Genomic DNA, 17,218 nt, shown 5'->3' on the forward strand with positions numbered 1-17,218 from the left:
TGCTGAGAGACACCTGGCAAATCAGACACACCTGCTCTCTGCTGCCTCTCCTATAGCGAAATGGGCTGCATTTACGCGCGTGACACTCATTCATATTGCAGCAAGCTCAGAAATCAAATTCACTCACTAAATGATGGCTGAGCACTTACCGAATACTTCCACCAACAGTACATAAAATGGGACACAGACACTTACCCTGGGTAAGTATCCATAACCAAGTTTTTGTTTTCTAAATTGAGCTTTCATTGTAGAGAGGTTCAAACAAACAGAAATAAACACCAAAACACTCACTAGGAGCTAAGAATCCCATGTCTTGGTTCCACTTCTGTCAAAGACTTGCTATATGGCTACTGGACCACATTTTCTTACTTTGAAAAAGGGGGCGGGGGTGAGATTACTTAGATGACCTGTTTATGGTACAAAGTCAGCAACAGTTGATGACTTGAGGGCACACAACTACCACATGAAATGATTCTTGATGTTTGCAGTTCTATTGCTTTGTGTTATCAGCAGTGCTTGGGCAAGAGTGATCATCAGATTGAAAACAGGCATTGACAAAAAAATTACTCATTTCTGTGGATTCTTTTAAAAATTGAAAATGAACTGTATGTTAATAAACACTGACTTTATAATCATTCAAATTGTGCACACATTTCTTAGGACATCATATCCTATGTAATAAAGAGGTAATATGCAAATTGACCATCATGCCCTCACAAACATGGCTGCCTACAACCAGGCTGGCAAGGAGGTTAGTGAAGGATGACCAAACGACTGAACAAGCAGGCTGCATGGGGAGAACAGGCTGGCAGGGGGGTTAGTGAGGAACGACCAAATGACTTAACAGCAGGCTGTGTGGGGCAGCCAGGCCGTTGGGGGAACTGTGAGGGGTGACCAGGCCAGCAGTGGGCGGGGGGGCAGTTGGGGGCAACCAGGATGGCAGGGGGGCAGTTAGGGGCGATCAGGTCAGCAGAGGGGGCAGTTGGGGGCAACCAGGCAGGCAGGCAGGTGAGAGATTAGGAGCTAGCGGTCCAGGATTGTGAGAGGGATGTCCGAGTGACCCAGGATTGGGCCTAAACTGGCAGTTGGACATCCTCCGAGGGGTCCCAGATTGGAAAGGGTGCAGGCTGGGCTGAGGGCACCCCCCCGCATGAATTTTGTGCACCAGGCCTCTAGTATATATAAACACATTTTCATAAAAAATATGACTCGGGCCGAAACCGGTTTGGCTCAGTGGATAGAGCGTCAGCCTGCGGACTGAAAGGTCCCGGGTTTGATTCCGGTCTAGGGCATGTGCTTGGGTTGCGGGCACATCCCCAGTTATGTGCAGGAGGCAGCTGATCGATGTTTCTCTCTCATCGATGTTTCTGGCTCTCTATCTCTCTCCCTTCCTCTCTGTAAAAAAATCAATAAAAATATATTATTAAAAAAAAAAAATACGACTCGGATACATATATGTACTATCTCTACAGCCAGGCTGTAAATTCTTCCAGGGAAAGGACCATGAGTTACACTCCTCTATGGGGCTACAAAAAATGGAAGTAGGACTCTACCTCAATAGACACCGCCCTGTTCCTGGCACTCACACTGTGGATTTCCTCAATGAACAAACTCTGCATGGAGGAGCCATTCATGGGTGCCTGTGGAGACTGAGTTGCCTGTGATGACTGGGGAGCTGAGGTCACTTCCTGTGTGACTGCCGGAGGGCTGGTCGGGTGCTGGGCAGGGTTGGGTGGGGCGGAGGAGAGCTGGGACGGCTGAGTGACCACAGGAGAGCTCTGTGCATGGTGAACCATCAAGGGCACCACTTCCGACTTCACGTCTCGAGGGACTGCTGCGCCGTGGAGGGGCTGGGACGCCAGGACTTCTGCGGCGGTGGCCTTCTCCATGGCCACATACTGCGCGGCCTCGGCTGCATCTGTCCCTTTTAAGAGCCCATCAGTGACATGTCTAGGAGGAAGCATGCACAGCAGCGTTAGCTATGAAATAGGTGACTTTTATTTTAATATTACGGTGCATGTGAATACAGTGCCATCCCAAAGCCAGGCAAGCTTTTCTTGCAAAATTAAAACATTCTAAAACTCAGAGTAGCAGCTCAGGGTTGAGGGTTTCCATAGCTACTTCCCAGCAGTGAATTTCCTTCTACTTACCTCTGGCAGCTGCTTTCTCATTATGTCCTCAGGAGGTGGCTTGCTTTGCTCTGTCCACTAGCACTGTTGTGCCCTGACACACAATTCCATCACTGCTTTGGGGGGAGGTGGCAGCATGAAGTGGTCAAATGATTCTAACAATGTCTCCTCCAGCTGATCCCGGCCTGGAGAGCCCTCACAGATGCAGGGCTCTAATCCCCAAACCTTCCTGACACCCCAGAATCTGCTCCTTGCACTTCAAATGGCTCGGGAGGGCAGTCTGTGTTCTAATGCTCACTCCTCCTGGTGCGAGCTGGCTTCCCCACTGGGACTTGACCAAGCTTTCTGCAAGGTCACCATGACACCAAATTGAGCAGCTGGGTTAGTTCTCATACTCTTCTGCTTTCGGGGCCATGTGATGCTCTTTGTCCACCAGCACCCATGGGTGCAGTGAGAAAGACATGGCATTGGGGTCAGACAGATTTGGGTCTGAACATCAGTTCTGCCACGTTCTACTGCTATAATGCCAGGGACGTCACCTTTTTGAGTCTCAGATACTTTTCCATAGAATGTGATCGTGACGATGATGCTGACAGCTGATGTCTTCCCTAGGGTGGTTGTTCAGCTCAGTGTAAAGTTATATATGTGAGACAATGTGAGACTTGTACCTTGACCTGTAATTTTTAATTAGTCTCTTTTCCTTCTTACTAAAATGCTCTTTTTGATTTGAAAAAAAGACACTATATTCTATGAGTCTCTCCTGCTACTCACGTCTCTGTTACTTTTGCTGCTTAGTTTCCCTACCCTGGCCCTTCAGCCCCGAGGATGCCCGAGGACCTCTTCCCTCCTTTCCCTTCTCTCACTCTACCGTAGCCACCTCTTCTACTTCAAATCATCATCTTCACAAAGGCAACTTCTGATTCTAAATCTCTCTCCCCTTCCTCCTCCCACCTCCCCTCCCCATTAGGCAGGGACACCGCTCTGTCTCTCTATTGAACCTCAGTCCACATTCCTAAGCGCCTAGTGGGCAGTTGTATTTGGTTATCCTTCCAGCACTTCAAATTCAATACATATCAAAACATGTCAGCCTCTTCCCAGCTGCTGAGTTGCTCTGTGACTGTCACCTGCGTTATCTCCCTGCCATGGCATCAGGACACAGGCACGTCCTGTCTTCCTCATTGTGTCTCCCCAGTGCCGGATACAGCACTTTACATACACGAGCTACCAATACCAATTAATAGTGCAAAGGCTTGTGATGGGCAGCCGGATGGCAGCTAAGATTTCTTTTATTTTAAAAGTTAGTTACCTGGGTTTGTCATTCTGACCACTGAGCATTCATGGGACAAAAAGTCCTGTAACATTCAAAACACACATCACATCTTTTTTAGAACTTGATTCCCTGGAGATGAGGCAAGCACGGAGCTCCATCCCTCTGTGCTGGCTCTAACACATTGTTTTAATTGTTTTTCAGGGGAGAGAAGGGAGAAGGGGCAATGCTGTCTGCCAGCCCGTTATCTGTTTCCACTTAACAAGGGTGGCTTGTTCTGGGCTTTGCGGATGGGTTACCACATTTAGGAAAGAGCTTAATGAAGAATTCTTTTACCAGATTTTTATCCTGCTGGAAGAAAAAGTTCACTCCAGCAACTTAAAATGAGTGGACCTATGAGAAGATGTGTCTCAGGTACAATTTGTTCCTGCACTCAGTCAGATGTGGTCTCTGCAGGGGGCCACTGCTGGATTTCAGAATTCCTTCGGGAACTTATGCAGGTGATGCTTATCATGTTTGCATCTCAAAGGAGGCCTTTTCTTGAGGTCATTGTTACTAGAAAAATCTCACTTGTTCCTCTGGTTAATAATAATTCATCTGAAAGTCAACTGTACATTTATTTATCTTATAAATCTGATCACATGTTTACAGTTAATGACTAAAATTCTCCCAAGAAGCTGTCTTATTTGTTCCTTCTGTCTGTTACCTGCTCTCAAATCTGGTCTAAGAGTTGAAGGGTAATGTCTCTGCAATTTCCTAGTTCTATTAACACATTGTTTGCGGGTAGTTTTTATCGCGCGCTAACAGGTGGCGCGGGCCATTTTTGCAGTTGAATAGATTGATTACCATTATACCTGGAAGTACATACATAATTCACCATTCTATGTGTTAGAGACCCAAATTTTGTCCTTTGGAATTCGTATATCTGCATGTTAGCATCCCTTTAGAGCAATAAAAAAGTATAAAAATAAACGTATTTATAGGTTACCCGCATTCTACCGCTAGTCTATAAAAAACATATTAATACGTGTCCCGCGCTCTACTACCAGTCAACGTAAAACGTATTAATACGTATCCCGCATACAATGTGTTAAAAACAAAACTCAGGGACAGCCACTGTTGGAAACTGGTTTAGTTTTAGTAGTTGTGTCTACTTCCCATGTGAGAGAGAAAGTTATATAAGGGTAGGGTTCCTGTTTGTCTTTATTATTATACTAGAGGCCCGGTGCACAAAATTCGTGCAGGGGGGTGGGAAGGGGGGAGAGGGTCTCTCAGCCCAGCCTGCACGCCCTCACAGTATGGGAGCCCTCAGGGGATATCCGACTGATGGCTTAGGCATTTGATCCCAGCTTCTGGGCTTCTGGCTGAGTGGTGCTCCCCCTGTGGGAGTGCACTGACCACCAGGGGGCAGCTCCTGCATTGAGCGCCTGCCCCCTGGTAGTCAGTGCATATCATAGCGACCAGTCATTCCGCTGTTCGGTTGATTTGCATATTAGCCTTTTATTATATAGGGTTCTTGACATCCAATACCAGGCTGGACAGACTGTCCAAACATTGCTGACTGCCTGGGTGTGAGATCAGAACCAACTCTGCTCGCTGGAGTCAACCTATCAGTTCCTATCCTGGCCCCACCTCTCACTTCTAGTGAACTTCCTCGAAGCTCAGATTCTCTCTAGACAATGGGAATGAGAATGCCTGCCACATAGGGTTGCAAGTTAGGACAGAGTGAGCTAATATTTACAAAGGCTTAGTTCAGTGCCTGGAACATAGGAAGTGCTCACTGACATGAGCTATTGTTATGAGTGTGCTGAGAAGAAAGAGATCTAACTGTCACCCAAGACAGAGTACATGAGACGGCATTTATAAAGGTGCTTCTGGCAACACAATCCTGCATATATGTCAGCACTTTCTATGTGAGTATAGAGTTCAGGAATTTTCTTCTCAATGAAAGTCCTGGGTGATTCAGTGATTTAGTTTTTCTTCTTCTGGGACCCTCTTTTATGGGCAGGCAAAGGTGACTGGCTGTGCCACGAAAGGGGGTTTGTTTCTCTTTTCTGATGGGATCAACACCTCTCAGATACCCTTTCAGCAGGAAACTCAAAAAAGGCTTTATTTCTACTCATGTTCTTTGAACTGAAGTCATCTATGCCCCTGAAGTGAAGGAGGCTAATATTACATTTTGATCCATTCTTCAACTTCAAAATGTTATTGGAAGGAACCACCTTCAAATGATTTTCTTAAACTGTTGACTAGTGAATTGCAAGCCCGAGCTCGTGCCAGATGCAGCAGGATCAGGACCTGCTTGAGGCCCCTGCGGAAGGATCAGGACCTCAGCCGTGCGCACAATGGAAGTTCCAGGTGGGAAGGGACCGCGGCTTCTCCTCAGGGCATGAGAAATAAGACTTGCCACGTCCCAGGTCCCAGGAGCACAGAGGAAGCCTGGGAGTCCAAACCATAGACCCCCAACCCTCCCAGCACCCCACCCCGCCCCGCCCTCTGCACGCCCAGTGCGGTCACCTCCGCAGCAGGGTCAGGGTGTCGGTCATGCTCCGCACTCTCTGCAGGAGACTGTCCAGCCGGTGCGGCTCCTCCTTCAGGAACCGCACGGCCTCCACCTCTATGCGCAGGATGGCTCGCATCTTGTTTTGTAAGGTCGGGAATTCTCCTGTGGCCAAGAGCAATGCGTGAGTTGTGGGAGAAAAAGTCAGAACAGCAACCCCCCACCCTGCACCCGACCCTGGATAGGGGGCAGCGCGTGGGGTTCACCAGCCACAGTGCCGTTCACACATCTTCAGGGAGAAGAAGTGGCGGACAGGTGGCCACGGCCAGGGGCAGAGCTCCCCTGGGCCTCCTTTCCTGGCTGTGAACTTGGGATAAGGTCAGCTGTCCCTTGGGGTTGTGTTTACTGAATTTGGCACAGGTGCTGGTGTGTTGTAAGAGTCCAGTGAGAAACTGTATTATCATTTAGTCCTAAATCTGTCAGCACCCGCTACCGTATAAGCTTCAAGAAGACAGGAAGGCCTGGCTCTTGTTCAGGGCTGGGTCCCACGTGCCTGACACCTGGAGGTGTCTGGCGGACCCTGCCAGGCATGAGTGAGTGAGTGAGTGAACGAAGCCCTCCCTGTGGGACATAACCCCGAGGAAGCTCACCTTTCAGGGAAGCTACCGCTTCTCCCACTTGCCGCAGGAGGAACGCCCCATCTTCCACGTCTTTTAAGGTGACCACTCGGCTGGCCGATGCAGAGTCCTTCTTCAGGTCTTCAACCAGGTCCTCCAGCTCACTGGGGGGCGAGCAGACCACAGAGCGTGAACACCGAGGGTCGACAAAGCACCGGCGCAGGGGCACGGGGCTCACCTGGGCTCCCACTGTGCACCGTGTCCCCGCCCACCTCGCCTTCCACCCAGATGGTGGAGCACATGTTAGCGCAGGTGCAGGCAAGTTTGCCCAGGGCCTGTTTGTGGAGTGGCCCAGGCGGCCGCAGGGAAGATGGCAGCTGGTTCTTCATCTTCAGCGGCGCTGATGCCAATTAAGGGGGGTTGTGTGCACTTTGTGACAATAGAGAGAGAAAGAGAGAGAGGGAGAGAGAGAAGGGGGGTAGAGAGAGAGAGAGAGAGGAGAGAGAGAGAGAGAGAGAGAGAGAGAGAGAGAGAGAGAGAGAGAGAGAGAGAGAATGCTGTAGTGGAGTAAAATGAGGAGCCCAGATCAGGCTTCTCAACCTTGGCACTTGACCTTTTGGACCAGATAATGCTCTGTAGTGGGGCCTGTCCTGGGCGTTTGAGGGTGTTTGGCAGCCCTCCTGGCTCTGTGTACTTGGTGCCAGTAGCACTTCCCCCACTTTGTGACAAACAAGAATGTCTCCAGGCATTAAATGTCCTTGGGGGAGGGGAGCAAACTTGCCCTGATCCAACCTCCGGTTTATACTGATTGTCCCATCAATAAGGATTGACTTTCCTTTCCAAGCTACAGAGAAAAAATGATCCAGACCTGATTCACACACACACACACACACACACACACACACACACTCACACACACACACACACACACACACACACACTCACGCACCCTCATACGCACACACACACCTTAGGGTACTGCCTGCTCCAAAAGAATTAAGTTAAGGCCTTTCACTTCCAAAACAAACAAACAAAAACAAACATCCTGTCACCTGGGAACATTAATAACCCCCTCCTAAGCCACGTTTGTATCATTTCAGTTTGCCTGTAAATCTAACCACCAGCCCTCGTAAAGAAAAGGGGAAAGAACTTTGAGATGAAGAGCCACTGGGTGGCAGTAAGTGAACAGCTGTTACTTGGCGGAGTCCTGAGCCTGTGGAGCAGGCAGCAGCAGGAGGGGAAAAGGCAGTATTTTCAGAAAGATGGCCCGCTAAGACCCTCGCACCAGGTGGACGAGAGGATGAAGTTATGGATGGCACGACAGTTGTGAGAGCGATTCAGGCAGGACGGCGCATATGTTCAATAAGGACCATGGGGCAAGCAGCAAATTCATCCACCTCCAAGAAGTGGGGTGAAGATTTTGCTGATGTCTTTCATTCTGTTATGGAAAATGGACCAAAAGTGCCTATGATCCCTTCAGATAAGATGATGCAACTTCAGGACCAAAATGCAAAGCCATCTTCTCACTGTCCACATTCACAAACGATGGACAGATACCCGTTCATGTGAACCCACTGGGATGTTCCCACAGCTCCTGCACCCCGAGGTGGAGAGAATGTGTGCCATCTCTCATAAGAGTTCTAAATATGTGAGGAAAAGTCCTTTTTCACTTCATAACCAAACAGAATTATCTGAATGTGTAGATTGGACACGCTGTCCAGTCCTCTTAAGCTTTGATGGAAGAGCTAAGACCCAAATGTTATCATGGTTCCATTAACAATCCTGCAGCTGGCCAGGTTGCAATTAATACTCTCAGGAGCTGTCATCTGAGCAGTCAGCCTAAAATTCTATTTGAATCTCTTCCATACAATGTGACTCTTGGATTTTATAACCTTGCATCAGCTGCTTATAAACACTTGTAAGGGTCCAACACAGTGGAGCCTTACATGTCAGTTTTTCCTGTGTTGATCATGGAACATAGAGAAATGTGTACTGAAATTGTTGTACACAACAATATCACTTCTATTCATATACTTCTATCATAGATAAAGCATGCAGATAAAATTGGTTCACCCAAAATGTAAAAGGAGACCATGGAGCTAAAATGAATGCTGAAAATAATTTTTTAATATTATAGTAATTAATATGACTTTTGGGATGGAAACTCTGCTCAAAAGAATGCCAGGTGTTCACAGATGCTGTGGTTTATAGGTAAATCCATTCTATTTGTTGATGGTGCTTTTCATTCTGCCTTGGTTAAAAAGAAGTATTAATTTGTTGAAATATATTTCATTTGACTGTTATCAGAAGCCCAATTATTATTTCCACATAGAAACCCACCAAAGAGAAATTCTCTTGATCCAATTTCTCTCCATAGTTGCCAGGCCCAAATTTTATTTTTCCGCCATTTGAATGGCTCACCAACAACTTGCCTTAACATGATCCCCAAGGGAACTTATTTTCATGTGTGTGTGTGTGTGTGTGTGTGTGTGTGTGCATGTGTGTGTGCGTGCACATGCACACGTGTAAGGACAAAGGTTGGGAGGAGGAGGGTCAGGGAGAGGAGGAGAGTTGGGGAGGGCAGGAAAGAGGGAGAGGCAGGTATAACTGTTTTCCTTAGGTTCCGGAGTTGAAATTTCCAGCTGTCTATTGTAACCACTCTGATCCATCCAATCAGTCCCTTTTGCATTTGATTTGTTTTCTCATTCCTATTTCTACTGCTTGATTCAGCTCTTACTGACTTTTGTCTGGACTGTTAAAGTCAGTTCCAATATGATTTCTTAGACCAGTGGTCGCCAACCTTTTGGAACTCATGGACCACCAGGGGTCCTCAGACTACCAGTTTGTGACCGCAGTCTTAGACAATTTCTGTCTCCCTCAATCAGCCCTGCAAGCGATGGCCAGAGAGATCCACCTGAAATACAGTTTGGAATCTGTTACTTTCTTGATCAAAAAAGCTTCGGTGACCTCATCAGGCCAGGCAGAAACTCCCAAATGGGAAGGTGATTCAAAATCTCCCCTGTATCTTTGTAAAATGCACAGTCCTAAGCTCCATCCCGAGAAATCCTGAACCAGGGGCTGGACCCAGGAACTTTCATGAAAAGCCAGAAATCCAGTTACGTGATCTTCCAATCTCGGTAAACACAGAACAAACAGACGTCCAGCAGGCATGCTGGGCGTGAGCATGGTCTAGATATGGGGAGGTACCACGCAAACAGAAATAGCACGACCCAAACACGAGACATGATTAGTATCTTGTATCCACGCTCCACCCAACTGGACTACTCTCATTTTCCAAGGATGTCTTGTGCCTTCCTGGTCCTAAGACTTACTGGTTTGTAGGGTTCCTCTACTTGGGGGGTCCTCCCTCCACTGATGAAATCTCACCAGTCCTCAAGACCATTTCAGTTCAGTTTAACACACCTTTGTGAAGCCCTACTATGCACATGGTACTGTGCTTGGCCTGGAGTCACATGAAGAATAATTTCAGGTTTAGTGTCCCTGGTTCCTGGGGCTTAAAGCCTTTGTATAGGTAAACCTGGCACCGGTAAACCACCTGTTTTGTGCTATACACGTACTGCTATGTCCTGTTTTGCCAGACTGAATTTCCTCTAGTGGCTGTGCACAACCTATTCATGTATGGCCGTCCCACAAAGCCACAGGTGAAGTCCTCTCATGATATGTTGGTTCCACTCCCCTGCATATCATTCCTATGCTGGCCTACTAGTCTCAGGATAATATTGAGATTAAAGATGCCTTATTTTAGTCAAGAAGCAAGAATTATCTCAGCTAACCAATAAATACAAAATTTGAAAGGAGGAAATTTACTTTTCACAATTTATTTGGAAAATGTATAAAATACTAAAAGGCTATATATCTTAAAAGAAGTTTTCAAGAAAAATCCTGAGACCTAGTTTTAAGCAGCTGGGCTGTCACAAAATCATTTTAGACGAATAACAGCCTCACTGCTTCATGGTGAGAGATTAATTAGTTATAAATGTTTGAACTAAATAAAACATTTTGAGATGGCAATGAACAGTGGTCAAATTTGATTTCTTATGAAAAATAATAACGGAAACAGTTTTTTTCTCAGAGAGTGACATTCTAATTTCAATCAGACCCATTGGGTTGGCATTTGAGGTGAGGTAAGCTGCAGCCCAAATATCCAATAGGAGACCAACCACAGTGCTTTCCATCACGGAGACTTCTGGGGGTTCTGGTCATACAAAGAATTTGGAGGTTGCTCCCTTACAATTCCAATTTGGAAGGTTAAAGCTTTCCAAAAAGCAAGAGAACGGCCAACACTAGAAGAACCACAGAAATTACTATTCATTATATTAAAAGGTGAAATATTTCTGTGATAAATCTCCATTGCATAACAAGACATGCATTAATATAAAAGATGTGCCTGCCCTGGTGACCAGGGAGTAATAAAACTGCTCACTTCAATGGGGGGGCTTGATAGATGCTTTCAATCAGAACCTCACAGAAGACTGGGAGCTTTCAAGGAAGCATCTCTCCTCTGCATCAGACATACTTTACATTTAAATTCTTCTTTTGTGACTTTAACTACAGTTGAATAATAGGGAGACAATTTTAGTGCGCTGTTATTTTGACAATTAGTTTTGATTTATTGAGATTAAATGCAGACTTCCCATTCATCATTGGGTTTTGCCATTTGCTCCTTTTAATTCTGTGTGGCTGAGCCCTACAGAAGAGTGTGATGTTCCCGCCCTTAAAGAGACCAGCTCAGGTCCCTGAGGATTGCTGAATTCCTTGGGCCTGGACGGGTGGTGGTGGTGGTGGTGGGGGTGGGGGGCACCAAGAGTCCATGGACAGCCCAGAACCACAGAACTCTAGCTTGTACATAGTAGGTGCTCAATAAAGGGAGAGGGGGAGAACGCCATCTAGGAAGGGCCTCCTCCTTGGCAAAGTCAGGTTTCCTTCTCCGGTTAAACAGCTAAACACGCAGCAAGCGACGGGCACTCACCATAACTTCTTGACGATCTTCTCCTCTTCCTGCAGGTACTTCTGTCTCTCTTGCTCCACCAGGACGCGCTGGCGCTGCACAGGGTCCTCCAGCCTCTTCATCATTTCAATCACTCTGCCGCTGATTTCCAGCTCAGCCTTCTTCATCATCGCCCTCAGCAGCTCCTGGTTCTGCAGCTGCGGAACAAAAAGAAATCAACCTCGGTTGGCTCTGCCGGCCTGACGCGCGGTGAGTGCCTGGCCAGCTTCAGAGGCGGGTCAGGACAAACAGCCGCAGCTGAATCTTCATTTCAATGAAAAGGGAAGGACCAAAGACTGTACATAATGTTGCTTCTTCAGCCAACATCTGAATTTTAGCCGCCAACTGACAATCAGACTCCCATGCCTGAGTCTGTGCAGAAAATAGGATCCTCTCTTTACTCTGGTCAATGCATCATGGACAATGGACATGAACTCTCATCGACACGTTTTTATAGGGAGCAGCCAAGAACACTAGGTTTGAAGCCAAGCAGATTTTGGATCAAACCCCTAAGCCTTTCTCCCAGGCTACTGTGAGATTCTGGGCATGTTGCTTGGCCTGTCTTGGTCTCCGTTTCCTTATCTCTAAGGACGGGGATTCACTTCCCGTGGCAGGGCTATTCTGAGCATTAAATGAGATACTGCTTAGTATTAGAACAGGTACTCAACGAATATTGATGTGGCTATGGACTCTTTCAGGATATCTATTAAAAGAGGATCGTGTGCCTCTTTTTTATATGGGTTCATGTACCAAATACCAGGTAATCACAGACCATTACAACATGGGGTTGATAGCGATGGTGGCAACGACAATGATTCCAGATCAACCTAAGGCTCTTGGCAATTGAGTTGCTTCCCTGGGTTATACACAGGCTGCTGTGTGCATCAGACCACAATTTCCATGTAATTTTCCACGTACTTTCTAGAGCACTCGTTTCTCACCACAGAGTATAGGACGTGTGAGTTTGCACCCAGGCTTCACAAGAATCTAGTTAAACTCTTGAGTCCTATTTTCAAGAAGGTTCTAAGTGCTCCCCCAGGCAGGACAATTTTCTGACAGCTCATAGGCAAGTGAATTCATTCAACCAGCCTCAAAAGCAGTAATTATATTATACCTGAAGTTCCCCTGAAATGTCAATGTCGTTTCCTCTGTTTTCTGCTTGTGTGGACTCTCCTATGACTGCTGTATAGGAGCGAAGGTGTCTTTGTCAACTGTCCATTATCTGCAAATTGAGGGAAATGCCATCTGGCCATGTTACACCTGCTTGAACCCTCATCCTGGCTTCCATTTTCTCTGAATAAAGAGAAAACATCTCAACACGAGCCATAAGCAGAGCCCCCACCACGTTCCAGCATCAGTACAGCACCGTGACCGACTGGCCGTCCAGAGAGAGAGAGACTGCTAGGGTTCAATGTCTAGTTTTATCGCTTAGTAGCTGTGTAACTGAGGCCAAGTTATTCATGTCTGTGTCCCTCCATAAAAAGGAGTAGTAATAGTTTATATCTCATAGGCTGGTAATGTAGACTCAAAGAGGCAATCCAGTGCTGACAGCAGTGCCTGGCACAACCCTGGCTCTCAGTACATACCAGCTCCGGCTATCGGGAGCATAACCCTGGGCAGGGCCTGTGGTTTTGTCTGGGAGGTAACCAGATAAAACTGTGCCATTCTTGGGTCACCTCCTCCATATGACTCACGACCATGCTCTCAGACTGCTTTGGCTAGTAATGTCATCTTAAAAACAGTCAGTCAGTATATTGCTGAAAGTCACCACATTTGGAGACAATGCACAGAGGGTGACTTCCTCCATGCTCTCTGCAGCCACAGCTCCTTCTCCGCACACTGCATGCAGCTGGCAGGCTCTCTGCTTCAGCCACATAAACATTCTCTCAGCTCTTCTGATTGGCCAAGATCCTTTCTGCCACAGGGACTTTGCACATGCTAGTGCTATCACCTGGTTAATTTCTGTTCTCCATAGAGTCTCCAGGACATAGTGCATGGCACATAGCAGGCATTTAATAAATAGTGGTTGAGTGCATGAATTGAATTAAGCAGCAATCCTATCTAATAAAGACAGACTATGCAAATTGACCATCACTTCATGACAAACATGGCGGCGCCCACAGCCAATAAGGAGGGAATATGCAAATTGATGTGACAAAGATGGAGGCGGCTGGGCTGGGACGCTTGCGTTGTTGCCATGGCGACAATGCAGGCGTTCAGCCCCGCCCCGGCTGCTCCGGGCCTCCACAGTGCATGAAGGTGGAAGGCAGCTCTGGGCCGGAGTGAAGGTGGAAAGGTGGCTCTGGCCAGAGTGAAGGTGGTACCGGCAGCCAGGGGAAGGAAGGCCTATTTTTGTACGAATCTTTGTGCATTGGGCCTCTAGTGTTGGTAATAACAGACAATGGAGATCTAAAATCTCTTTCCTGGATGAAAGAAATATAGGATGGCCAATGGGCTCAGAGATGGTTTGCGTTCAGCTCTAATGCCTGGCCTTGCTCTGTCTGCAGTTGTTAAACATACACAGCAACACTACCTACTATCAAAATGGTATACTCACATTCAGTGCTATGTGTCAAATGGCAATAGTATGCAAAGGGCCAATAAGTAGATGATTGTGTCTAAAAGTGACTGATGCCTGGGTCCACCCTCCAAGAGAGGTACAGCCTCAGCAACAAGAATTTTTAAAACTCCTCAGGTGATTCTGGTGTGCCACCAAGGCTGTGCATCGTGGTCTAAGAGGACCCCTGAATGGATAGAGGATGCCACTGCGCCTTGAGCTGTGTGGTGCAGTCCTTTGCACCTCTTGCATAAACCTCACAGTCAAGCTCCAATGAAGTTACGGTCCAGTTAGCAGTGGATAGTAACAGTGGCGATCCAGCTGGAAATTATTGGAAGACTATTTCAAATTCTTAAAGCTAAAATCTGAAAGATGGCAAAGTGAAGCCCTAAGAGGTAAAACTACTGATTCAGAGTCACTTGGGCGACTGCAGGGCAGAATCAGGATGAGAACTAGGTCTTCTGAATTCAACCTACTGATCTTTCAACCACCACCTGCAGGGGCAGAGTGCCAGGCATTATGTGTTTCACTCCCAGGCACAAGCACCGCTTCTGGCACCCGGTAGGTACCCAACGCATATGAATGACTCTCAAATAATGTTTCTGAGAAACCTGCAGACATATCAGAACACAAATTCATGTAATATTCAAATTATTCAACTGGTAACACAGCCAGGTCATATTCAAATTATGGAGGGAGGGAGGGAGAGATTCGCCTGGAGTTCTGGGCTGCATGACCCTCCTTCCCAGAAAGAGGGGCTTCCGGGAGCCAGCCAGAGGACTGACTGGCATTCTCGGGGCATTTTCAGGAGCACACTTGCTGGCAGGTGTGCAACAGTGGATTCACCATGAAGGAGCAAACACGCGCTCAGGTTCTCTTTCCATTCTCCTTTAGTCCTGTTCCCTCACACTCCATCCCCCCCCCCCCCCCCCCCCCTCCCTGGTGCTCTTGCCATTGTCTCCGGGACTCCATCCAGCCTGGTGTGAAAAGGTGCTGAAGGCAGCATGTGAATCAATACCTCTCTCTTAAATGCTTCAAATAAATTAGTCAACAGCACTTCAAGCCATTATGTTTATTTTGGTTCAGCAGTGACATCTCCATTTCAATGAACTTAAAAAAAACTTCATTCCATTTTTTAATTTAAAAACAGTAAAATACAGATGCTCCTAACTTTCCCATGAGTTAGGCCCCCAAAACCCATCTTAAGTTGAAAATGCCATAAGTTGAAAATGCATTTAATAAACCTAGACCACTGAGCATCATAGCTCAGCCTAGCCTGCCTTAAAGGTTCTTAGAATACTTACATTAGCCTACAATTGGGCAAAATCATATGGCACAAAGATTACGCTGTAAATTTATCAGTTATTTACCCTCAAGATTGCGTTGGCTGACTAGCCCCGAAAGGATCAAAATTCAGGATGTTTCTACTGACCACGTATTGCTTACACACCATGGTAAAGTTTAAAAATTGTAAGTTGATCCATCCTAAGTTGGGCACCATTTTAAGTGTGCAGGTCAATGAGTTTTGACAAATGTATACACCAAAGTCACCACCACTAAAAAGAGAGATAACATTTTTTATTACCCTAGAACCGTGGTTGGCAAACTGCGGTTTGCGAGCCACATGCGGCTCTTTGGCCCCTTGAGTGTGGCTCTTCCTAAGCCTTAGGAGTACTCTAAGTTAATAACAATGTACCTACCTATATAGTTTAAGTTAAAAAAATTTGGCTCTCAAAAGAAATTTCAATCGTTGTACTGTTGATATTTGGCTCTATTGACTAATGAGTTTGCCAACCACTGCCCTAGAAAATCCCTTCATTACTCTTTGCAATCAATCTCCCAACCCTCAGCCCAACGAAACTACCAATCTGTTTTCTGCCTCTTTGGATTTAGTTATTCCTGTTCTAGAATGTCATATAAATAGAATTGTATGATATGTAATCTTTTGTGTCTGGCTTCTTTCCTTAAGTATACTGTTTTTGAGATCCAGCCATGTTGTTGTTTTAGTAGTTCATTCTTTTTTTTTTTTTAATGTTTTATTGATTTTTTTTTTAACAGAGAGGAAGGGAGAGGGATAGAGAGTTAGAAACATCGATGAGAGAGAAACATCAATCAGCTGCCTCTTGCACACCCCCTACTGGGGATGTGCCCGCAACCAAGGTACATGCCCTTGACCGGAATCGAATCTGGGACCCTTCAGTCCAAAGGCCGACGCTCTATCCACTGAGCCAAACCGGTTAGGGCTATAGTAGTTCATGCTTTTTAACACGGAGTTGTATTTCATTGTATGGATAAATCCACATATGGGGTATTTTGTACATTGTATAAATTAAATTTTTATTTACTGACTTGATTCTGGTGACCTCCCCAAAAGTCACTTTTTTTTTGGTAGCATTTAAAAAATAGATTCTATTTGACTTGATATGTATACAATCAGGTCATTTGTGAGTAAAGCCAATTACACTTTTTACTTCCCTCTCTGTACCCCTCTTCTTTCTTTTCTAGACTTACTGTCCATGCTACGATCTTCAGTACAGTGCTCAACAGAAGTGAAAGCAGCCTTCCTTGGCCTTGTTCTTAACTTTATGGGGGATGTATTTAGTGTTTTAACTATAGGTTCTATAGTTTTTTTCAGACATCCTTTATCATTCTTGAGTCATGCGTGTTTTTATCATTGGTATTGAATTTTGTCTTTTTTTTTGTGTGCACCTACTGAAATGATTTTTCTCCTTTATTCTGTTAATAAGGTCAAATACATTCATTCATTTTTTTCATATTAAAACGATTTTGCATTCCTGGGATAAAACCAAGGATACTACCTTATTATTTTAATATATTCCTGCATTTAACTGCTACCATTTTGTTAAACATATTTTCTTGAGAGATATAAGTCTATGGGTATTGTTTCTTTTAAATAATACAATTAATTGGTTTTGCTTTTAGGGGAATGCTAGCTTCATAAAATGAGCTGGGAAATGTCTTCTATTTTCTGAAAGTTTTTTCCTTTCAATACTGTAAAGATGTCATTCCAGTCCTAGCCGGTTTGGCTCAGTGGATAGAGCGTCGGCCTGTGGACTGAAGGGTCCTGGGTTCAATTCCAGTCAAGGGCATGTACTTTGGTTGCAGGCACATTCCCAGTG

General features: G+C 45.9%; 1 protein-coding gene across 9 annotated transcripts in view; it reads right to left on the reverse strand.

Annotated features, from left to right (window-relative positions):
* The window catches only part of KIAA1217 (KIAA1217 ortholog), a 307,889-nt gene that overhangs the window by 16,270 nt on the left and 274,401 nt on the right, over positions 1–17,218 (reverse strand). For all 9 annotated transcript variants that reach the window (XM_036345037.1, XM_036345042.1, XM_036345036.1 and 6 more), the window contains 4 exons: positions 11,504–11,679; positions 6,547–6,677; positions 5,914–6,061; positions 1,554–1,950 (listed from right to left, as the gene is read on the reverse strand). In XM_036345037.1, coding sequence (XP_036200930.1) covers positions 1,554–1,950; positions 5,914–6,061; positions 6,547–6,677; positions 11,504–11,679 — 852 coding nt within the window. The remainder of the gene's footprint in view (positions 1–1,553; positions 1,951–5,913; positions 6,062–6,546; positions 6,678–11,503; positions 11,680–17,218) is intronic.

This window comes from Myotis myotis, unplaced genomic scaffold (assembly GCF_014108235.1).
Source record: "Myotis myotis isolate mMyoMyo1 unplaced genomic scaffold, mMyoMyo1.p scaffold_m19_p_1, whole genome shotgun sequence".
NCBI classification, from domain to species: domain Eukaryota; kingdom Metazoa; phylum Chordata; class Mammalia; order Chiroptera; family Vespertilionidae; genus Myotis; species Myotis myotis.